The 23780-nt window shown below is 39.1% G+C and overlaps 2 protein-coding genes across 3 annotated transcripts in view; one reads left to right on the forward strand and one right to left on the reverse strand.

Moving 5' to 3' along the window:
• LOC135119167 (double-stranded RNA-specific editase Adar-like) overlaps window positions 1-23780 on the forward strand; it is a 65995-nt gene that overhangs the window by 33609 nt on the left and 8606 nt on the right. The gene's annotated exons all lie outside the window — the stretch shown is intronic.
• LOC126056156 (uncharacterized) overlaps window positions 1-23780 on the reverse strand; it is a 52642-nt gene that overhangs the window by 2186 nt on the left and 26676 nt on the right. For both annotated transcript variants that reach the window (XM_064043036.1, XM_049848103.2), the window contains exons 2-9: window positions 19206-19310; window positions 4077-4159; window positions 3463-3594; window positions 2357-2909; window positions 1987-2114; window positions 1355-1882; window positions 778-927; window positions 136-300 (exon numbers count right to left, since the gene is read on the reverse strand). In XM_064043036.1, the coding sequence (XP_063899106.1) occupies window positions 136-300; window positions 778-927; window positions 1355-1882; window positions 1987-2114; window positions 2357-2909; window positions 3463-3594; window positions 4077-4159; window positions 19206-19282 (1816 nt within the window). In that variant the 5' untranslated portion in view covers window positions 19283-19310. The remainder of the gene's footprint in view (window positions 1-135; window positions 301-777; window positions 928-1354; window positions 1883-1986; window positions 2115-2356; window positions 2910-3462; window positions 3595-4076; window positions 4160-19205; window positions 19311-23780) is intronic.

Here is a 23780-nt window from a genome sequence, read left to right on the forward strand (position 1 = left end):
TATAAAAAAATAGTATAGGTAATGTCAAGTAAATTAATTCCTAAAAAAGGAAGATGAAGAAGAACCACCACTGCTTATTGAAGCAGAGGGACTAATTAAGAAAACCTGTGAAGTCATCATAAACGGCTCGCTTACCGGCGGAGTCCTCGCTGACGATCCTGAGCCACAGCACGGACATGAGCGTGCGACACGTCTCCACGATGCTCCGCACGAGCGGCCGCGCCGCCGCGCCGCCCGCATCGCTCGCGCCTGATACTGCGCGGAGCCAGCGCGAGTGTAGGTCCAGTACTAGGGGACAATCTGCGGATGACGACAATGCTGGTCATTACGCAAATCTTTATGATTGCTTTTACAGCTAGTGTGCCGAGTTTGGCGAACTCATCATCTGGCGACACGACGACCTCCCGAACGACATCAGAGTAGTGTGCTATGCTCACCAGGTCGGCGCGCAGCACCCAGTCGTAGCCACAAGAGCGGCCCCAGAACCGGTCCCTGTGGAACACCGCACGCCATTTCTCGCCGGTTCCATTCCCCGTTGTGACCGGGGTATATGACGGACCTATCCGACAGATAGGCCTCGACCACGCGACGAAGGTAGGTCGGCACCCGGTCGTACCGGAGTGCCTCCCTAATGCAACTCTAGGGAAGGGTGTTGAAGGCGTTAGCGATGTCATGAGACCCGAGACAACGAGTAGAACATGAAGCCCGCTCTCGAGCGCCACAGCCCGGAGCCCGACGTGGTGTCTCCTGTACCTAGCATACAGCAGGAGTACTCACCCTTAGCGATCTCCTGCAGCTCGACGCTGCGGCAGGTGATGGGCGTCTTGATGTCGGCGAGCGGCGAGCCGCGGTGCGGCACCGAGTAGAACATGAAGCCCGCGCTCGAGCGCCACAGACCCGCGCGAGATGAGGACGAGATACTGTCTTCTGTAATATACAGAAAGAAAAACTGAGTACAAATAGTGTGGGATTCAATATCTCAGCTGGAGTGACTGGTCAGAATTTTCTATAATGAGTTGTAGAAGTAGAAGTTAAGCTACATTGTGAAGTCATCCAATGAGAGCTATCAGGAACCACACTACACAAACGCACATGCAGACAGTTTTCATACAGTTACGACTGGGCTGCTATGGAAATGTACATGAAATCCATTGGCACGGTCGCCGTGCCATGTGAAAGTAGCGTATGCATTATACTTCACACAGCCGTATGCATATGGAAAGACCCTCAGGATCTTCGTGGAATTGTAATTTAGGAAAATAAGTTTGTACATGTTTACGGATTTCAGTGAATTATAACTGGAAGGAATAGGCAATATAGTCATGTAGGTAAATAGTAACAAATTATACCGTACCTTCGTTATTTGAAGACATTTCTTCATTTTTGTCTGTCGTCACATCTCTGTCTGCACTCTCTGTCTGATCACTTGTATCACTTACATCTATAAAGTCTGACTTATCATTACTTCTAGCTTGCTTATTGTCTAAAACATCACCGTTTTGTGTACAGCCATACGTTCCTTGTTCCACATTACAATTCACATCTAAATCTATTTCATCATCTTCATTAAAACTACTGTTACCGGAGTTATTGTTGTTTCTCACGTCATTCATTTCGTCTATACTTCTAAGTGTAGTCTCACCGTTAGCGGCACAGCCGTTGTTCTGTTCTTGTATAAAGTTGTTGAGTAGTGTGTTACGGGTGGTGTTGGTTTGACCCTTACGTCTAGTTGCTTCCTCATCCTCACTATATCTACAGGTAATATTATCTACATTATGAACTATGTTCTTATTATACTGTCTGTCAGTTTGTTCTTCTAAGTTATTATTAGTTACGTGTTGCTTGGCAACACTGTTCTCCATTTTCAGATGCGCTTCATAAGCTGAAACAAATAATAAGTTATTAGGATCCTTTGCGTCAGGAACATCTAAATGGATTGGGTTATCACTATTGTTAATATGTACCAAACCAGGTGATTTTGCTTACCGTCACAGTATATCTGCTTGATGAAGAGTCCGCCCTTGGAGTGCCCCACCCACACGACGGGACGCCGCCCCACCCCCAGCGCCAGCAGTTGTGACGTCATCTGCGCCGCGCGCTCTTGTAGTGTGAGTCTGGAGAGGGCATTACAGAACTTAGCCATTGTCATCAGTTAATGAAGGAAAATAACGTGTGGAAATATGGACTTCATTTAACGTATTTCTTTGGCAGACGTGACATGTAGTTAGAAGCCAAATGCCTGACAATCAATTGAAAACTACCAAGGGGTATCGTGTTTCTCAAGAATCTGTGTTCAAATTGTCTGATAGGTAGTCCATGTAGAACAGCAAATATTTACCTTTGTGAATTGGCTTACCTTTTATTACCCTTGATCCACAGCGGCCTCCACAAGTAAGGGTCACTCGTATAATTGATAGAGATGACCCTCGCTCCGGGGAAGTCCTCCTTGATCCAGTCCCTCGGCCAGCAGTGCGAGTAGCACTCGTCGCACACGCAGCCGCAGCCCGGCTCACACTTGGCACCTTTCCTCACACTCACACACTTGCACTCACTGACAAACTCTTCGTCAGTACACTTGGGGTCATCATCACGGGTGTTGTCACAGTCATTCCTGAAGAGTTCGGAGACGAACTTGGCTTGCGTCTGATAGTTATCATTACTGATTAAAGTATTGTTATAGAACTTCTCAGTGATGAGTGAGTTCTCGTTGGGCAGGATCTTGGTGAAGCAGCCGCTGAGCTGGTCGATGACGGAGCCGTTCAGCTCGGAGGTGTAGGCGTGGCCGGGGGCGGGGAGGGGGCGGGTACAGGCGCAGGGCTCCGGGCTGTGGCTGCGGAGGGTGACAGTGGGAGGGTCCAGCTTGTACTTGGTGCGCCACTCGCCTTGACGCCATGTGTTGCCGAGTGAACCTGTGGGAATGCGATGGTTAGAATGTGAAGGTATGCAGCAGTTATGCCTGGAGCTGATCATTATACTTTCTTTCCCAAAAAGGAACGTGTGTTGCTCACTTTATAGGCATTAATTACTTAGTAATCTCATGGTGGCTTAGTGGGCAAAGAACCAACCTCTCGAGTATGAGGGCGCAGTTTCGAATCCAGGTCAGGCAAGTACCAATGCAACTTTTCTAAGTTTGTATGTACTTTCTAAGTATATCTTAGACACCAAAGGCTGATTAAAAAAAAAAAGGTGAAGGAAAACATCTTGAGGAAACCTGGACTACCTATATAGTCTGAAATGACCAACCCGCATTGAGCAAGCGTGGTGATTAATGCTCAATCCTTCTCCGCGTGAGAGGAGGCCGCAGCCCAGCAGTGGGACGATAAAAAGGCTGTAACTGTAACTAACTTAGTAATCCCTGGACTATTGCTATTCTTCTAACTTAGTGTTCTCGCACAAGGCTTGCAGGCTTAGCAGCACCTCGGCTCGGGGTGCAGGAGCTGGCTGTGTCGCCTCACTACATACCGTAGAGTCCGTGCACGAACACGACGTCGAGCTGGTGCCGCGAGGGCGCGTGCAGCACCTCGCATTGCACGCGTGGTTCGGGGTGTAGATGCTCGCTGCCGGCCACTCGAGACTTCGTAGCTGGCTTGCTCGCTGAGGAGAACATCAGGCTGGTTAATCAACTAGAACTATCTTCCAATTGTCCTATCAGGCACTGGCCATACACTCGCGCTATGAGAATGAAAGAAGGAGAGGAAGCCTTGCAACTGTGTCTGCGCAAATGTACTGTTCTATGAGCGACTTTTTATGGATGATCTTCTAAAGGAGAACAGTCGCCGAGGTTGACAATAGGTCTGGACCTCATTCTTTTTGGAACGAGAACTATGGGACGAGCTCTCATCCTACCTCGAAGACCTTCCCAATAATGTCTAGATTCTAGATGCCTCGATGGTCTAGCTGTCGCAAGCGCGGCTGCTGAGCACGAGGTCCCGGATGCGATACCCGGGTTGGGCCGAAATCGCTTTATGGGTTTTAGCCTGGAAGTTGGTGATTGATACACCCGTGATTGATACAGCGGTTAGAAACCATTGGTCTAGAATACTCTAGAAGCTCTGTATCAGTATCAGTATACTCACGTGCGATGGGCGGCGCGGGCGCGGTGAGCAGTCGATGCAGCAGCACCGTGGCAGTGCCCCACACGCATGACACGCACCAGCGACTGCACACAGGGAGACATCACATTAGTAGGATAAGAGAGCACATTGGAGGAGTACATAGGTACATAAAGAAGTACATAAGGGGAGTACGTAAGGAAGTACATAATGGGAGTACTTTAGGTGAGTATATAAGGAAGAATCTAAGGGGAGTATACATATAAGGCAGTACATAAAGAAGCTTATAGAGAAGATGAGGGATTAAATTATAGGAGTATATAAGGGGAGTACATAAGAGGAGTACATAAGGAAGTTTATAGATTAGAGGAGAAAATAAGGGATTACATAACGGAGTACATAAGACTGTTCATAGTGGAATTCATACGAGAGTAGGTAAATGTACTAATATGAGTTCACAAAAAAAAAAAAAGTGAGTACATAAAAGAATAGAAAAGGGAGCACGTAAGGCATAAATGTGCCTTTACAATCAAAGTTATTTCGCTCAAACTATACCACTTCAGCAGCCACAAATAGCTCGCCACTTATGAAATGATGAGTTCACACTCATACCTAGTGTGTCTGAAGGCGCACAAATTGCTCTGTGTTAAGATCTGCAGTTGACAGTCCGCCATATTGTCTTGCTTGTTATTATATAAGTGGAGTTGAAAGCACTTGAGGAGATCAGTGATCACGACAATCAGGCCGTTAGTGGACACTTGAAGAGGGTAGAGTTACATAGTTGATAATACTCTGCTACGCAAACATGTGTTTTTTTATCCAATAGCTAATTTTCTTTGCTGGGGAGTTTGTTGCGCCACTTCTTCTTCCCAGCAAAAACACATAGGAAGTGGTGAAGGGTGGGCGTTTTGGGGGCTGTCTTTTGTTTTGAAAAAAGCTCAGTTTTGCAGCCAAGTGGTACAGTAATGTAAATGATTTTGGGTTGGAGTTTATTGTCGTTGTTTGTATGTAAGCCACGGTAGGAATATATAGTCTTATTGGATGACCTATGCGGTTTTATTCATTTGTTTGTTACATTGTCAATAATCGAGTTTCTCGGACGCGAGCCTCCTCGTGTTGCCTTTTTATACGTGCGGCAGAGTTCCGTACATAATTTTATGATTTTCAGGATTTTTTGAAAATAGGAAAACGAAACACCGAAACACAGAGGAACTCGTCATTACAACATATGGACCCATCCGCGGATCACCTGTGGCAAGCATTGCTTAGCATAATCTTATGATCGATCGACTTGTGCGGCTGTTTCTTAGCCTCTAGCTTATCTTAATCCTATTTTAAAGTACAATTCGAAATATTACATCAACTAGGCTATGTAGGATTCCCTACACATTTCCACGGACCCCCACACCAGGTGATATAATTAGCAACAAGACTACTGTCAAGGTCGGAAGCCATACAGCAACCACGAGCCACGAGCCACGCCGGCGACGAGTGATACCGTTGTACCATGGAGTAAAGAAATGAACGGAGGTGTTATAATGCAGGTAGGTCAAGCGCCGTCTTCTAGGTCAAAAATCGGTGGTTATGACTAAAACGAACAGTTACGAGTGAACTAACGAGGCCTTCAGATTCTTTGAGGTCAACGATTTTTGATATTACAAAAAATGATCAGGTCATAAGAAGGCAAATAAGTGCGAAAGCAGTAACGTTCCTCGTCCTCCGCTCACTCGCATATTGTCGCACTTTCTTAGGCAAATTTCCGTTATGCCACCTCCGCTAGTCATTTTGTTCTCCATGACCTGTGCCGACGTAACCACTAAAGGGATTATGTTGAACTCAGCGGAATGTCACGACGAGACACTGACGAAGTTAGGGGAGGATTAGCGAATAGCGTTTAGACCGATTTATGTAACAATTTGGTGGTGTAATGTAATTGGGTATAGGATAACGATTCAGCAGCAATTAGTAAGTTCGTAATCTGATATGATAATGAAAATTTAATTGATATTTCTTCTAGGCTACATTCTACCAGGCACGGGTAGTACCTAGGGGTATTGGGTTGCCCGGGTAACTGGGTTGACGAGGTCAGATAGGCAGTGGCTCCTTGTAAAACACTGGTACTTGGGAAAAGGCTCGGGAGATGATGATATTGGCTACATTCTTAGCGTTTTTTCGTATAGGTATGTAAAAAAGTGACTTATGCGTAAAAAATCATCATCTATTACAATAAGGTACTTACTATTATAATGTAAAGTTGAACATTTTCTTTGTTAGCTTAAAACAATTGAAATCTCAGAAACTACAGGACCGATTTATAAAATAATGTCGGTTTCAAATAGCCCATTACTAGCCCATTTAATTTTAGTGAGAAAGGCAAAAAGTAAAGAGAGGCAATCATAACATGACAAATAAAATAACGAACTAATAATCTTTCTTAACAAATGAACAGTCTTAATATTCGGTAGCTACTAATGGACAGATTAGAAAAATAATTTCAGTGTTAAATAGCCCATTTAATTTTGCGTAAGAGGCAATCATTACGTGAAGACCAATGAAATAACAAAGTACTATCTTTGAGGTAATTGTAACTAAATATGTATTAATTAACGTACATACATAGTAATCCTAGCTATGGTAATTGTAGGTAACTTCGTAACTGGTAGTCATAAGTACAGTCATCACTGATTATGGATTTCCCTATAGTTTGTGTAAAAGTACAGAACAAGTAACAAATGACGGTGCTTCTGAAATATTCGTCATTATGAAAATTACATTGTTTCTATGTAAATGGTTAGGTATGTAAAAACCTGTGGTTTTGGTCATCATACTCCTGTCCATATATCAATTTTATTTAAGAAAATTTCTAAGCAAATTGTGGCTCATAAAAATAGAACAATACCATATTATTGTTAAAGTTCTTTCATTTATTTTAATGTATTTTTGTAATCGATTGTACTTAGTACATCCTGAATACCTACGGTAGGCTGTGTGAAGTATTATATTGTCATTGTAAGGAAGATCATGTAATATTTCCCACAATCCATCCATCGTTACCTTACTGTTCCCAATATTCTATCTAGGATGTGTTTTGCTGTCTCGAGACAGGAATTTCACGTAGCTTGTATGGGGCTTATATCAAAATTCATCAAAATATGTGTAGTAAGCTAATCAATAGACAGATAGGCCCTTTTTTATAGGAAATCATCAAATGACTCCCGCTGTGGGTTAGCAGCGGTGACCGAGTGTCAGACTCTTACTGACTAAAACCCACCATGTTCCTTCGTACGCCTTTTATGTACCAGCGCCGCGGTAACTTAGGCCCTTAGTTGTCTCTTATATACCTACCTCAGCAGTCGGTCAAAACTCAAAAGAATTCCTAGTAGTGCCTACAGATATAATATGTTTAATGCAGTTGGATATAATTGAGTGCACGAGCTACATGCTAGTGAAGGTCGAGTGATCGCAACCAGTTGAATTAATACTAGTGCAGTACTAGGAGGGCTAGTGATGTGCACTGTACTGGGAAATATATCGATATTTTTGAGGTGTCGATAAGCGATCCACTACTACATACTTAGTATGTTAAGGGAGTTTTATCGATAACTTTTAGGTGTCGGTAAGCGTTCCACTACTAGTATTTTTAGTTTTAAGTGTAGGGTAGAAAACTTCGAAAAGTGGCATTGGTACTTGCCTGAACAGGGATCGAACCCGCGCCCTCATACTTGAGAGGTTGGTCTATTACCCACTAGGCCATCACGACTACATTAGCGTCCCACTATAAGTATGTTAAAGGTATGTAGAGATATGAGTATGATATTACCTACATATGTGACAATAACATGCCTGTCTATAACAGTATGTACATGAAATATTCAGTTATTCACACAATACATACATACATAACAATTGTACATACAGACAGACACACGTGTCGCCATGTCATCAAGGTTGTTGAACAATATCAATGGACATAGATATGAATTTTGCAAATTCCTGTTAGCGAAAGAATTTCCGTGATAGTTATAAAGAAAAATAATCGTCTTTGTCATTTATTATAAATAAAATAAATTCTGAAATAATATGGATAGTTATCTGATATAAATTATTTTAAAAGTAACTAACAGCCTAATCTGAACTAACAGGATGATAATAAATCTTAAGAATCCTTGTAAATTACAAAAATACCGGAACTTCATAATTACGTAGGGTTTATTCTTGCCTGGGGAATTTAGATTTAGCGGTAACATTTTAGACCACTCTGTACAATATGGTTTTAAGACTATATTGAGCTATCCACCACGTTAACAGCATTAATTAACTGAAAGGACTATTCATTTCCACGTCAAATTCTATCTCAAACGGTTCAACGTTTTACTTTCGCACAAACAAACTTCCTACGGCATTTTAAATGTAAGTTAAATGTAACTTGACACAATTGAGTCTGGATCATAAAATGTTGTATCGTTAAATACAGTAAACACAGTAGAAAGTGTTTTGTTATTTAACTATTTACTAATACAAGACAATTACTTTATCTAGAAAGTACTAATGTTTATCTTATCGATGCAAAATAGACAATGTAATCATTTTATGATAATTTCTTGTGTTATGTAATAATTTTATTTACAATGTATTGAGTGTTACACGCGCGGCTAACACAAGTACCTATCAATTATTATCTATATTGTGGATTTATTTACAAACGGAACGACTTTAGAAGAAACTTACATTTGTCTTTTTAAAACCTGTTAAAATCACAAACATATCGATACCGAATATATCGACTGATGTACATCACTGAAAGCTAAATTATCGACTTAATTACTGAACTAGTCCTATGTAGGCTAGATATACACGCACTTACATATTTTGCAATAATCCTTGGAGAAACCTTTATAAGGTTTTATAAGACAGACATGTCTGCGTACCAACGTATCTATATCTATTTTTTTTTTAAACGAAGCCAAAAATCATCAAATGACCCCTCTAGCAGGCTTTGGCCCTGCTGGGCCCCGCTGGGGTGCGTGTTTAAATCTGTGGCATAGCTCCTGAACGGATTAACCGAATATGAAACTGATGAAACTCAGACCAAAGAAATTAATTTCTTATTTTTTTCAAAGGGCTTATGAGACGAGAGTATTCTAAGCTTCAGATAGTAAGAAGGGAAAAGTTATTTGTATCGAATTCCAAAGACAAGGAACTATAATAAAGATCCGACCTATTTTGAGGTCCTAGTGGGTTAGAAAAATGCGCGAATTGTTAACAATTCGTTAGCTATTGTCGCGGGCAGTTCGTGAATGGGCGACCTTCATTCCTCAGAAAATCGTTCGTACTGTCATTTGTCCTACTTTGAGCCTTTACAAGTATTCAAAACTTATTCCGCAACCATTCTTACCACGGTGTCACGCGGAAAGTTCTGAACCTAGGCTGCTCCTTCACTCTACATTGGAAGGCAACCCCCGGCAAACTCATCTGCCGACCCTTTTCCTAACTATGTTGGTGTCGGCTTCCAGCCTAACCGGATGCAGCTGAGTACCAGTGTGCCACAAGGAGCAACTGCCTATCTGACCTCCTCAACCTAGTTACCCGGGCAACATAATACCCCTTGGTAACTGGGTATCAGAGTTACTGGCTTCTGTTTACTTGTAAAGACTCAACAAATGAAAAGTAAACAATATAATCAAGATGAATGAAGCCGTGTTTGGCAGCACGTGTGATTATTAACTGAAATTATGCAAACAACGAGAGATGTTCGAATGTTTGGCGAGCGGCCATCTTGCCACTGTCAGAGGTGAATGACCTGCGGACACGTGCGTGCTTACGTAATGATACATAGATTATTGTGTGTTTAGTATATAACGACTATATACATTATTTATTAGGTTTGTATGTTAATAGATAACGACATGCCTACATAGTTTACAATAGATAAAGAATAATCATAGGTTTATAAAGTTGTAGTTAGTTTTCGCGCCAATGTCGGTAACTATTGCTATTGGTCTGTTTTGAAAATGTTAACGATGGTTCGGAGGCCAAGGACACAATCTGGTTTACTTTTCAAATAATTTAGATTCCAAAGAAATTATTTTTTATCGCCCGAGTTATAGGGTTGTTATACCTAAGTTTAATAATGCGTCTGTTTGCCTGCGCGATTTCAAACATTTTTATCAAAAGATCTGGGGCCCGATTCTCCTAATTTTACTCAAGCGACCTTCGATTGACGTTCGACTCGATTCGACTGAGACCCAATCCCGACTCGATTACTATTGATGCGTATGTGGCATTCCGCTATTTTTTCTTTGAAATAAACGTTTTTATCCTTTTCTGTCATTCAATAATGAATCATTTTGTCTGCAAATGATTTACGATTGCAAAATGATTGTACAGCAAACTACCGCATAGACCAAAATCATCAAAATAGCAAACCAATCGCAAACCAATCAAATGTCAATCGAATACGATTGGTCTTTTATTAGTAGCAGAATGCCCGGTATGGTTTAAACTACTATTACGATCATATTGCGATTAGATTTCTATTCGATTTTGACATTATTAACTTAGGAGAATCGGGGCCCTGTTGAATGACAGTTTCGTCTTACATTTGACTTGAATCGATCGATTTGAACCAGTTTCATTTTCAATATCTCGTGGTAGGTAGTAACAGCTGTGACTACGGATGAGTGACACAACAATTGACTGTCGTAAACAAAGAAATTATTCGTCATCATTACTATTAGCAATTCGACTTTGTAATTGTTATAATAGGTCATTAAAGTCATCCTAAATCTCTATATTATATCTTTAATGTGATGTTGTAGGATAATTTGATCATTTTAAATGTGTTTCTATGCTTCGACATTTACCTATATAGGTAATCAAAGGCTTCCACTATGCAATCACGCTAAAACCAGTAGGTATTCACTAGGTAGGCAATCACGCTATAACCAGTAGGCACAAATTAGGTACCTTAATTGTTGATTATTATACATAGGTAGGTACCTATGTATAATAATCAACAATTAAGGTACCTAATTTGTGCTAAAGCAGTTGAACTGATTAAGATGAAAAAGCTTTAGACATAGGTAGGTGGAGAGTATGACGATAAGAGAGATGAGACAAAACCCATGAGATCGAACGTACCTAGTTGACAACGCTTTGCAAATCGTAATAATTACAAAAAAGTCCGTTTCAATCTTATATCTTATTTAATCTTATAATAAATAATCAATAGATAACATTTTCCACAAAATAGTTTTAATTTCCCTCCAACAACGGCCGTCCTGGTGACCTACCGCATTGTATTCAAATCATAGACAATCGCCATTTTATTTCGTAAGTATAACCTCTAAGCGCGCTTAGCAACAGAATTGATAACATACTGAGGCGACGCGCCGTCATCCGCGAATTATTATTTTATCGTGAATAAATAATAGGTCAGTTTATATCTCGGGATGACGGTTGTAAAATATTTGTAACATGTTACTCAACGAATAAACTGGATAAACATAATATTAATGACTTAATTTTGTTTTGTTAATTTATTGTAGCACTAGATGTTTTCCCGCGGTTTCGCCCGCGTCCCGTGGAAACGACTTTCCTTACCGGGATAAAATATAGCCTATATTACTCGGGAAGAGTGTAGCTTTCCAACAGTGAGTGAATTTTTCAAATCGGTTCTATAGTTTTGGAGACTTTAGTGTACGAACAAACAAAAAAATGTTTCCTCTTTATTATATTATTAGTGCAAGATAATACTTAATAGGTCAGTTTATCTCTCGGGATGATTGTAAAATAGTTTTAATATTGCACAACGGATAAACTTTGAATGTTAATGACTAATTTAGTGTTGTTAATTTATTATTATTTCCCCAGCTATCACAGTTGTGTTTATACCTAGTTCTCAGATGATATAAGTATTTAACTATTGTGTCACCATAACTTCGTGTATTTATTTGCATTTGGTCGTTTGCTGCGAAATTGTTTAAGAAATAACTATGTTTGAATGTAATTAGATGTTTTAATTTCATCAAATTGACCTTCGAAGTTTCGTTTAATATACATAAACGGATAAGAGGCGATCATATAATACCTACTTTTCATCCAGATTAGTGTACCTAACTAGTGCAGTGATATTATAAATGTAGAATATCAACGAAAATACTGTATAATGAAATATTATAATCGAAATAACTTGAATAACGAATAAACCACTGGCTGTGTCCTTAAATCATCAGCTATGAGATATCCGCTCAGTTGTCGCTCTGTGAGTGCCACAGAGTACAGCGCTTATCGCAGCTGACTCATTGCACAATCAGCTGGTTTGTGCCGCGGCTTCAGGGAAAACTATTAGCACGCTACTATTGTTAGACTGTGGAGCTTATCTGGACTGAAGACTATAATAGACATTGGTATACTTAGATGCTGGTACTTTGATAGCACTTAGTACAATAAATGAGTAACTTTGCGTGTTGCATGTGGTTTGATTTCCATATCAGGTATTTATGCACGCAATATAAGCAAATCGTGTCGAATCGAGATGGTCCAATCACTGTAAATAATAATTTACTAAAAACTACCAGTATCACAATCTTCAAAAAGACAAAAACGATTGTTCCTGAAATGCTTGCATGGAATATAATTCTTCAAAAAACAGGCCGTTTTAAAGGCTACTACTATTCGAATTTGAGGAAGGGGTAAGTCGACCTGACCCAACAGATGACACAAACAGGCGTAATGATCATATTCATCGTATTTAGAGGCACAACGACCCGACGGCACACGACGCCAATAAACAGGACAATTGCGTGAACAGGAACACCGTCATTCATAGCCTGCTGTTTATCCAACCTGATTAGTGCATTTTTTTAACATCAAAACTGTAATTCCAACAGAGATAGCAGAAGTATTTATTAAAACGTATTAATTTAAAATAGAAGTAAAATCAATTTAAAGCCAAAGGCTCTACCTGACCTTAGATAGGGGCGAGATTCCACCTGGTGGTCTTTGTCTTCTGTCTACTCGCTCTAGTAAACAGTAACAGATTGTGCTAATGTTACTAAAATTACCAAAACGGTAACCGATGTACGCGAACGAAACAGTTTTGTTGGATTCTCGCTATAAGATTGAAAATACGCACGAACTCAAATCTCTCACAAATGTATTAGTCTAAGTATGTAGTGCAAAAAGGACAATGCCTAAAAACGTCCCCACCCACCAACAGACTTGAAAGTAGTGTCATTGGATGCGCCTCATTTAATGGATCATTTCTTATTATGGAGACATATTCCAAAAGTATGGGGTTTAGGAACTATAAGACAATTTAGTATCCTTAATAATCAATTAACTTCAAGTTTGTTAACCAATTACTCGGAGTTGGGTGGACCGATTTTGATGTTTTTATTTTTATTTTACAGAATCTATCTCAAAGTTAGTCTAATTTAATTTTCATCAAGATCTTTTAAGCAGTTTTTGAGTTATCATCGGTTAAAATAATCGGTATGAAGAGGCAATGTAGGATGTCTTAAGGACACCTTCACCACCACCAACAGACTTGAAACTAGTGTCATCGGAAGCGCCTCCTTTGATAGATCATAATTATCATAACAATTTAATCCAAATGTATGGGGTTTTGGAAATATCCGACATTCTTTGCATTAAAAAAAAAGTCATCAAAATCGGTCCACGCAACTCCGAGTAATTGGTTAACAAACTTGAAGTTAATTGATTATTAAGGATACTAAAATGTCGTGTATTTCCAAAACCCCATACATTTGGAGTACATCGTTTTGATAATCATGATCTATCGAAGGATGCGCTTCCGATGACACTAGTTTCAAGTCTGTTGGTGGGTGGGGACAGGGTCCATACAAAATCCGGCATTGTCCTTTGTAGGTAAATACACCGCCATATGTTCGAATCAACAATCTTATTACATACAGACTAAGTAAATACCACCTTACCGTGAACAATACATAACCACTAAACAAACTATTAATCTCATAAGACTTGACGTAATGAAACCTAATCCACTTAACTAGCGATTACATAAACCATTGCGTAGTGTTCCAAGCTAAAAGCCTCTGCGAAGGTCGCAGTTCGATGCCAAGGAGGTCGGAACACGGCAGGGTAACCACATGTATCGACGCGGAATCGGCTAACACCGGTCAAAACAGCCTTAATTTCTAAATAATAAGTGCCAATACAACTTTTCTGTTTGTATGTACTTTCTAAGCATATCTTGGACACCAATTACTGAGTTTCGGAGGGCACGTTAAACTGTAGGTCCGGCTGTCATTGAACATCCTTGGCAGTCGTTACGGGTAGTCAGGAGCCAATAAGTCTGACACCAGTCTAACCACCCCTTGGTTATGGTATTGGGTTGCCCGAGTAACTGAGTTGAGGAGGTCAGATGGACAGTCGCTCTTTGTGGCACATTGGTACTCAGCTACACCAGGTTAAACTGGAAGCCGAGTGTGCGTTCGCGCAGCGGAATGTTGTTGAATTTAAAGATTTTAATTATGCAGATAATTAGTGTAAGACGTCCTATAATTGTGTATGGTAAATAAAAATTTGTGTATGCAGCCATTGTGGAGAAATTCACCAAAAACAGATTCCGCTGGGCGAACGTTGGCGAACGTTGTCCTGGCGGAACTTTTTTTAATCCATAGACTTTAGAAGAAAAGAGATGTGTCCGAAAATTAGTGTGTATTTGTGTATAATTGATTATGTATGAATGAAATTAGTGCATGCATAAACTTCGGAGAAATTCAAGTTTCCGCTACGCGAACGTTTGGCCATTAGCTAGTTTTCATATAAAGCGCTTACATAGAGAGCTGTAGATTTTACATACGTTGTTTTGAATTTGTTTATATTTGTTTAAAAACAGATTTAGAAAAGTCGTAGGGTTTAAAAGATAAAAATATAAACGTAAAATACACTTATTAGGTCTTAGTTCTTAAAGTATGCAGTTTGGGGTCTAGATTTTCACGTTTACACAAACCTTGTAAGTGTCTCCAACATGTTGCCAAGTATCAATGATGTTCCATTAGTAATTAAAAAGTTATAGGATATTTTAACATGAACAGATCACTGTTTACAAAGCAGTCGAATATCACGACGTTCTAAAGGAATTGCATGGTAAAATGTATGCCAATAATTAGTTTAATCATTCAACTATTCACTTGCAAAATTTCATGTCATTAAATTCAGTAATTAAAGAAAGACAATTAAAATATCGAAACCCTACATAATCCGACCAAGTTCGGATTGCAAAAGCAGCCGTGCCATATGTCTAAGCAACGTTCTTAACTTGGAAGGTTAGTATTTATTAATATGGAACAGTTGCGTACACAAGCGTTAGGAAAAAATAAAACAATTGTATGTCTTGATTGATAAACATTTTTTTAATAATAATGCCACTATCTACGATAAAAATAAATCTTCAATTAACAAGTACTTCTCTATTTAAATATGAGTGTACAAAAATATTTTATTATTATTACTTACATAAATTACTTAACTACGTGATTAAAAATAACGTTAATAAACGTTACGTATTTTAACTAAAATGTCGTAGATAGTGGCGTTATTATTAAAAATATTTTTCATTCAAGAAATGCAATCGTTTTATTTTTCCTAACGCTTGTGTACGCAACTGTACCATATTAATAAATATACTAACCTTCCAAGTTAAGAACGTTGCTTAGACATATGGCACGGCTGGTACCTATCCGAACTTGGTCGGATTATGTAGGGTTTCGATGCTCCGTCAGTATTATAATTGTCTTTCTTTAATTACTGAATTTAATGACATGAAATTTTGCAAGTGAATAGTTGAATGATTAAACTAATTATTGGCATACATTTTACCATGCAATTAGAACGTCGTGATATTCGACTGCTTTGTAAACAGTGATCTGTTCATGGTAAAACATCCTATAACTTTTAATTACTAACGGAATATCATTGATACTTGGCAACATGTTGGAGACACTTACAAGGTTTGTGTAAACGTGAACCCCAAACTGCATACTTCTAAGACCTAATAAGTGTATTTTACGTTTATATTTTTATCTTTTAAACCCTACGACTTTTCCAAATCTGTTTTTAAACAAATATAAACAAATTCAAAACAACGTACGTAAAATCTACACCTCTACGTAAGCGCTTTATATGAAAACTAGCTAATAAACGTTCGCGTAGCGCTTGAATTTCTCCGAAGTTTATGCATGCACTAATACATACATAATCACACTACACAAATTATGGACACATCTCCTTCTAACCGCCAGGACAATAACGTTCTCTGTAATTTCATTTTATTTTATTTGGACGTCTTACTACTGCATAATTTCCGCTGCGCGAACGCACACGGAAGCCGACACCAACTTAGTTGGGAAAAGGCTCGGGAGATAATGTCTACGTAATAAGGGTGTTATTAAAATACCATTCGCATCGGCAAGACGGCGAAACTAGCCGTTTGTATAGCTGATCGACAATATGTTGGGTAACTGTCTTGTATACGCACTCGGCTTAAGCTGATTCCGCGATAAATGTGGGAACACCCATACTGATACCTGTTCCGAGTACTTGTAACTGTTCCGAGTAATACCTGTTCCGAGTCGCTATCACTTTAGGTTAGTATGTCATTGCGTAAGAGATGGATTTGTTGTGACTGACTGCATAAGATAGGTTTTTATCAAACAATTGAATGTTTAATGATGAAAAATTCTATTTAATTTTGATGTTTGGTCTTCACGTGAGATCTAAAAATTCCTTAACTGACGTCAATGAAGGTATGGTATTTAAAAAAACACTGTAAACTAAGAAAAAAATTGTAACAAGGTTTTTATAAAGAAATTATTACTTTTTCTTTTATATGTTTTCAATAAATTCCTTATTTACATTATTTACAGACGCAGTTCATTCCTTTGTTTTTCTCTATATTTAGAAGAACTTGATAAGCGGGGAAAATTAGAGCAAAAAACTGCTCATTTCAAAAAAGGGGACTTCTAGTTTCAAAATATGTAAAACGGACATTTTCCCTTCTTAAGAAAGTGTGCGTTATAAATCTCTATTTAAAAAACTGCAACAATGTATAACTACTCTAAAAAGTAACTCTTCCATTCTTTCTCACATTATTTGGCAACATATCACTCTACTATAAAAAAAAACAACGCGAAAATATATTCCCGTAGCGCAAGCTAAGTATATTTTTAAATTGTCTATGATTCGCTCGTCTGTAGGGCGTTTAGGTACGTCTATAATTGGCGCGAGACGTCACCGTTTTTTCGAAATATTCTTTAGTTTGTATTTATTTATGTTGTTGGCACGAGCGCGAGGGATTAGTGAAAGTGAATCTGACGCTACATTATCTTCTGGGAGTTTTACGATGTAATGTTTAATGGATAGATATCGTTGGTAAACTTGTGTCTAACGGCCGCTCCCAATATATTATCTATCTGATGTTTTGGTTAGTAGAGATAGGAATTTGGCATTACTTGTATGGAGTTAATGTCAAAACTCTATCCCTAGGAAGCCAATCATTAGGTAAAGATAGATAGAATATGGAATTGGCCTCAAGCAAAGGTAAACGTTTCGCCAAACTCTGTGGCGTCTGGATACATTATAGAGTCGTTTCGCAGGACTTCAACGAATGTGATCTCATTGTATTTTGAAAAAATTACTAACGATGAAGGAAAACACTGCGAGAAAACTAAAGACTTCAAAAGCTGGAAATCGCATCAATTAATTCTTAAACTTCTCTGTGTGAGAAGAGAATTGATGGTACCTAATTATATGCTTAATTACCTGTAGGTACGTACATAATTATAAGTCTAGTTGCACATTTAGGTACTTACTTATTCTGTTCTGTTAGTTTGAAGTACTTATGACTATGTATCACTTACTTATAGGATAGGTAACTATGTTATTCATTAATATGTTAAATTACTATTTATTTCACCAATAAATAAAATAAAACTATTTGAGAAACCAGTTTTTAAACACGTGTTCAAAAATGTGACTTTACGACGCCTACACCTAAATAAAATCTGAGTACCAATAACCAAGAATTTTGTAGCGAAGGGCCGTCAAACCAGGCCCTCTATTTACAAACAAACAACAATCTACAGTTTGACATTAAGCTCGTAACGAGTTCTCCTTGACACAGCGCGTGAGGCTGGTCTGACCTCCTTACAGGGCAAGACTAATGGTAACACCCATTAATGACGTGAATTACCTAATAGTAGGTAAAGATAAACGTGTAAACAAATAAATAATAGATACCTATGTATGTAGATGATTATGTTGAAAACGTTTGTTGAAGTTTTACCCGCGTTCTAAATTAAGTTCTTAAGCTCTTTCAGCATCACCTACAGACGTCATCGCGGTAGCACCGGCTGTCGCTGAAAACCAGCGCCGGGACTCTGTCTCGTTTCGGGTCGCAGCATTATGCTGAGCGAGGGCCGTATTGCGCGCTTTAAGACGCATATTTTCCCCTTCTATTATTATTTCTGTATAATGTGCCTAATTTTAAGTGTATGTATGCGCAATAAAATTTATTTTCTTTCTTTCTTTCTTTTACTAGGATAAAAGGTACCTACCTCATAAGTATGTTATTGTGACTTAAGTATATAGGTAAGTAAGTACCTATTAACGTATCAACTATGTTACTTATTGCCAATTTTTATTTTATCAAAAGCCGATCAGCCATTTGCGCCTGAAGCAGTTACAAACAAAAGATTACATTAATTTCTTTACTCACAAACGGCTGAACGGAATTGTAATGAACATTACTTATACATACATCAGAATGACATTCATATAGGTTTCTTATTATCGGGGTGCGGAAATTCGTTCCTTTATCTTAGAAAAAATGGAACGGCTGACTTTTTATGAAACTTTTACATGTAGGTTCACGTTTTTATCCACGTGCCGAAAGTAGTTCCCTCAGAATATAGATGAACATGAACAGCAGGTTAGAATATAATTATAGGTAGGTACCTATTAAATATAATTAATTGTTAGTTTTGCTAGTTTGTGTTTAAGTTTGTTTTAAAATGTCTGTAGAGGTCCAGGGAAGATTTAAATGATACGAAGTTTACGGCATCAGCTAGTAAATAAATAAATATAAGTTGAAATACGTCTACTTACACTAAGGTAACTAAATACGGGTGCAGTTTGACGTTTGAGTGGGCGCCATCTTGCGCGATGACGTCAGACACCGCCATCTTGCCGCGTCACCGCCGCTGTCATGTGCTGTCGACAAAGAATATACACGTTAAACTGTAGGTCCCGGCTGTCATTGAACATCCTTGGCAGTCGTTACGGGTAGTCAGAAGCCAGTAAGTCTGACACCAGTCTTACCAAGGGGTAACTGGGTTGAGGAGGTCAGACAGGCAGTCGCTCCTTGTAAAACACTGGTACTCAGCTGCATACAGTTAGACGGGTAGCCGACCTCGTTATAGGGAAAGGCTAGATAGGTGATGAATCAGTAGAAATAAACATACGTACTGTGGGTAAGGCACTTCAAAACTAAACCAAAAAAAAAAACATACAAAAGTCTGACAAATATGCTGAAAACCGCATCAAAATCAGTTCAGCCAAAAGTGAGATAAATGCACACAAACAAACATTCATACAGGTTAAACTGAGAACCTCCTGTTTTAAAGTCGCTTAAAAAGTCACAAGATTTCCTCAGTTTTTCCGCCTGTGCATTGGTCTGACTACATTACAGGTTTACTGGCCGTGATCTCAGGTGTCTGTCTAGCTCTGGCTTCCTCTAATTACGTTTATTAGTAGCAATCATTATTAGAAGCAGTTGACCCGTGACGACCGTGACATCAGACGCAGCTATTATTCCTAGGCATTATCTAGAAAAACTACACTATAGTTTTGAATAGAAACAAATTCAGATTGTTTTTTCTGATCAGTAGGCCTATAAAAGCTTTTTCGAAACGTCATGTTAATTGCACGGTTCCAAGAAGTGGCGGTCATGTAGAGAACCGGCAAGTAACTCTATAGACACTCTTCAAAATTGCAATTGTTTACAATAGTTCTTCCAAAAATTGGAATCTAAGGAGCCCGACATAACAGATAAGGCTAAGCAGATGATTAAGAAACGAGGCACATTGATGAAATAAAAGGGTCAGCTTTTTACATAAAAACCGTCAGTTTAAGACCCACATCAACATCATCATCATCCTCCGAGCCTTTTCCCAATGTTGAGGTCGGCTTCCAGTCTAAGTACCACACTTGGGTTTAAAACCTCAACCCTTATCGTAGAAACGACAGCAACACATTTTATAATCTTTGCCACTAGATAGCCAAGATAGCGGCTATTGAGCTCGACGTTCAAGCAATAGTCTAATAGGCAATAGGTCAGAAGATAGCCCATTTTACTCGCACTAGTCCACAATACTCAATTGATATAGTAGGACGATGCGAAAGCAGCTAAACGGTCAACGACCCCCATTCATATAAACGACCTATAAGAAAAGTAAATAGGTAAACTTTGATATAACTTGGTTTCACAAATTGTGAACGAAAATAGAGAAAGAGTAGTGAATGAATGGAAAGGAAAGGCAGACTGAAGAAAAAAAGAATAGATTGTCTGAAACAGGACACGACCAGAAGTCAGGCCAGTAAGTCTGACACCAGTCTAACCAAGGGGTATTGGGTTGCCCGGGTAACTGGGTTGAGGAGGTCAGATAGGCAGTCGCTTCTTGTAAAGCACTGTACTCAGCTGAATCCGGTTAGACTGGGAGCCGACCCCAACATGATTGGGAAAAAGGCTCGGAGGATGATGAGGATGATGGTTGCTTTATGTATGTGGCACCCAACTGGGTCCGGTTAGCCTCGAAGCTGACCACATTCTTAGTCGAAAAAAGGCTAGACAAATTATTATATGTTTATTCCTCATAGTTATGTGCCAGTCCTCAAGATTTAAGTATGTAAAGTATGTACGATCAGAGTTAAATGTCGTTTCATTGACTCTATTGTGAATCTCATCTTTGACCTAGCCTACATTATACTATTTACTAGCACAGACACACAGTAACTATGTAATTTACATTTTGAAAGGGGCAACATGACTGAATGAATGAAGCATTCCACAATTCAGAGTTCAAGTTTCTAATGAGTAGTTTTAAATGTATAGACTGCCTATCTGACCTCCTCAACCCAGTTACCTGGGCGATCCTCCTCGGTAAGACTGACTTATACGTAAACCCGTAACGACTGTCAGAAACGTCCAAATGACAATTGGGTTTAACATGTCTTCACGGAAGACCACGACACAACATGACAAGATGGTCACCCACCTCGGAGCAACCGCGTCAAGCGTTGCTTAACCTTATGATTATGATCGATCGACCTATGTGGTTGTTACTTTAATATTTAGACTAGATATGTAGACATATATACTTGATTAGGTAGGCACACCAATTTATATTTTTGATCTTAGATCTTATAATTTAAGTAGGTACATAGTTGATATAAATTAACGTCTTGTCGCTAAGAGCGATCTCTTTCAGCCATGCGACTACTTTGCCACGAGCTCTATACGATACGTATCATCAAAGAAAACAAAAGTACACACTTGATAAGTAGCAGTTATCTTAAGGTTTCAGCCCCTAGGTCTGAACTGATGTTAATTAATTATGAGAGCGAGGTTAAACACCACATTACCAGTCATTAAGTTGCAATAACTTAGCGATAAGCTGTTCAAAGAGTACGAATGATAACTTGGTAATTATATTGTATTAATTTCTTATATTGTATAAACTACCGTTTTCCCGCGGTTTCAGTGTCCCGTGGGAACTACTGCCCGTAACGGGGTAAAATATAGCCTATGTTACTCGGGAAGAGTGTAGCGCCCCAACAGTGAAAGAATTTATCAAATCCGTTCAGTAGGGGTACTTGTAAAGGTAAACAAATAAATGTGTTCTCTTTATTATATTAGTATAGATAAGTACATATGACACGTGTAAAGGTAAGTACAGGTATGATTCCAACTATAGACTAGAATCCAATCTATATATATATAGATTGATCCAATCTATATATAGATAGATATATCTATACTCCATTTAAGTAGGCACTTAACTAAAGACAAACGATTTAGATAGGACGTTACATAAACACATATTAAACAAATGAACTACTGATGAATTAAAACACAAACATCCGAAGTGAGAATAGTTCCTTCTTTTGTTTTCTTCCTTGCTTTTGTGAAGTCGCTTCTACCCTACAGACAGACATGTGTTGCTGGGGAGTTTGTTGCGCCACTTCTTCCCAGCAATAACACATAGGAAGTGGTGAAGGGTGGGCGTTTTGGGGGCTGTCTTTTATAAATACCAAATGATTTTGAGTAGGTAAATACGGGTTTAAATCCCAGCTATAGGATTAAAAATAGTCTTTGGAGGAAGTAGAAGAAGACACAGAGCCACGAAAAAAGAAGGTGGACGAAATCGAATCGAAAGGTTTGACCAAGGAAACTAATATTATTAGCGGACTTCTTTGTTTGTATCTCAAAAGCTCCAATACTACTGAATCTATGTGAGAAATTATTTCACAGTCAGCTATCTATCCTATCTCAAAGGGCTGAGAACACGACAAATGACAGAATTCCCATCCCAGCGTGCGAAGTATTTCACACTGTAATGTAATCAAGACTGGAGTAAAGTATGTAGGCATAAGGTACTTACCGGTAGAACGGAAATGAGTAACTCATAATAACGGAGCGAGTGCACACGTCCTTGTAGAAGACAATTAGTGACGCAGGTGATATGCCGTCTTATGCAACTGCAGTCATCATTGTACTTACAGTAACTACTACTTATGGTGGTCCCAATATGCTATCTTCAGAAGAATATTGTCATTAGCCTCACACAAGTCACTAGCGACCCGCCCGGCTTCGCAAGGGTATTTCTCCACTATTTAATGGATATTATTATACATGTAAACCTTCCCCTTCAGTCACTCTATCTATTAAAAAAAACCGCATCAAAATCCATTGCGTACGTTTTAAGATTTAAGCGTACATAGGGAGGGATATAGGGACAGAAAAAGCGACTTTGTTTTATACTATGTAGTGATGTCAAATCTCTAGCTAGTAAGTGAAACAACGGATAGTTAGAATATTGGGATACCGATAGTTGATAACTGCAGTTGCAGAGACTGCAACTAACTTTATAGCTCTGAAGTAAGCTACAGAATCTTACTAATGAAATGGGACTAAAGAAACACTGTCTTCCTTAGTTGCATAGCGCGACTGATGTAGCGTGCTCTCTGGTTCGATTCCCGGGACGAAATAGCTTTGTGGGTTATTAACAAACTTTCATAAACCAGCCCGAAGCTTGGAAGTTGGTGATTGATACACCCGTGCATCGTGTCGCACGTTAATGTCGTGCTTGTGATCTCTCTCCGGTGGTGTCGGGTTGTCGTCGCATCGCGCCATGAGAGTGAAGGAATAGTGAGTGCACCGCAGTACAAGCTAATGTGCACAAACTATAACACGTCCTGCGCGGCTGGCTGAGAGAGGACTTATATTCTAAGTGAAACCAGAGGCAGTAGCTAGTGTATCTCTCAATATGATGTAATGATCGGAAGCAGTCATCTTATAATATAAATTCCTCCCTGCAGGATGTCGCTGAGAAGGATAGGAGCGACCCACTGCCTCTTAACGAGACTTATATTTATAGATCGGATCTTATCTACGCCTTGTTG

The sequence above is a fragment of the Helicoverpa armigera genome, chromosome 30, assembly GCF_030705265.1.
Source record: "Helicoverpa armigera isolate CAAS_96S chromosome 30, ASM3070526v1, whole genome shotgun sequence".
Lineage (NCBI taxonomy): Eukaryota > Metazoa > Arthropoda > Insecta > Lepidoptera > Noctuidae > Helicoverpa > Helicoverpa armigera.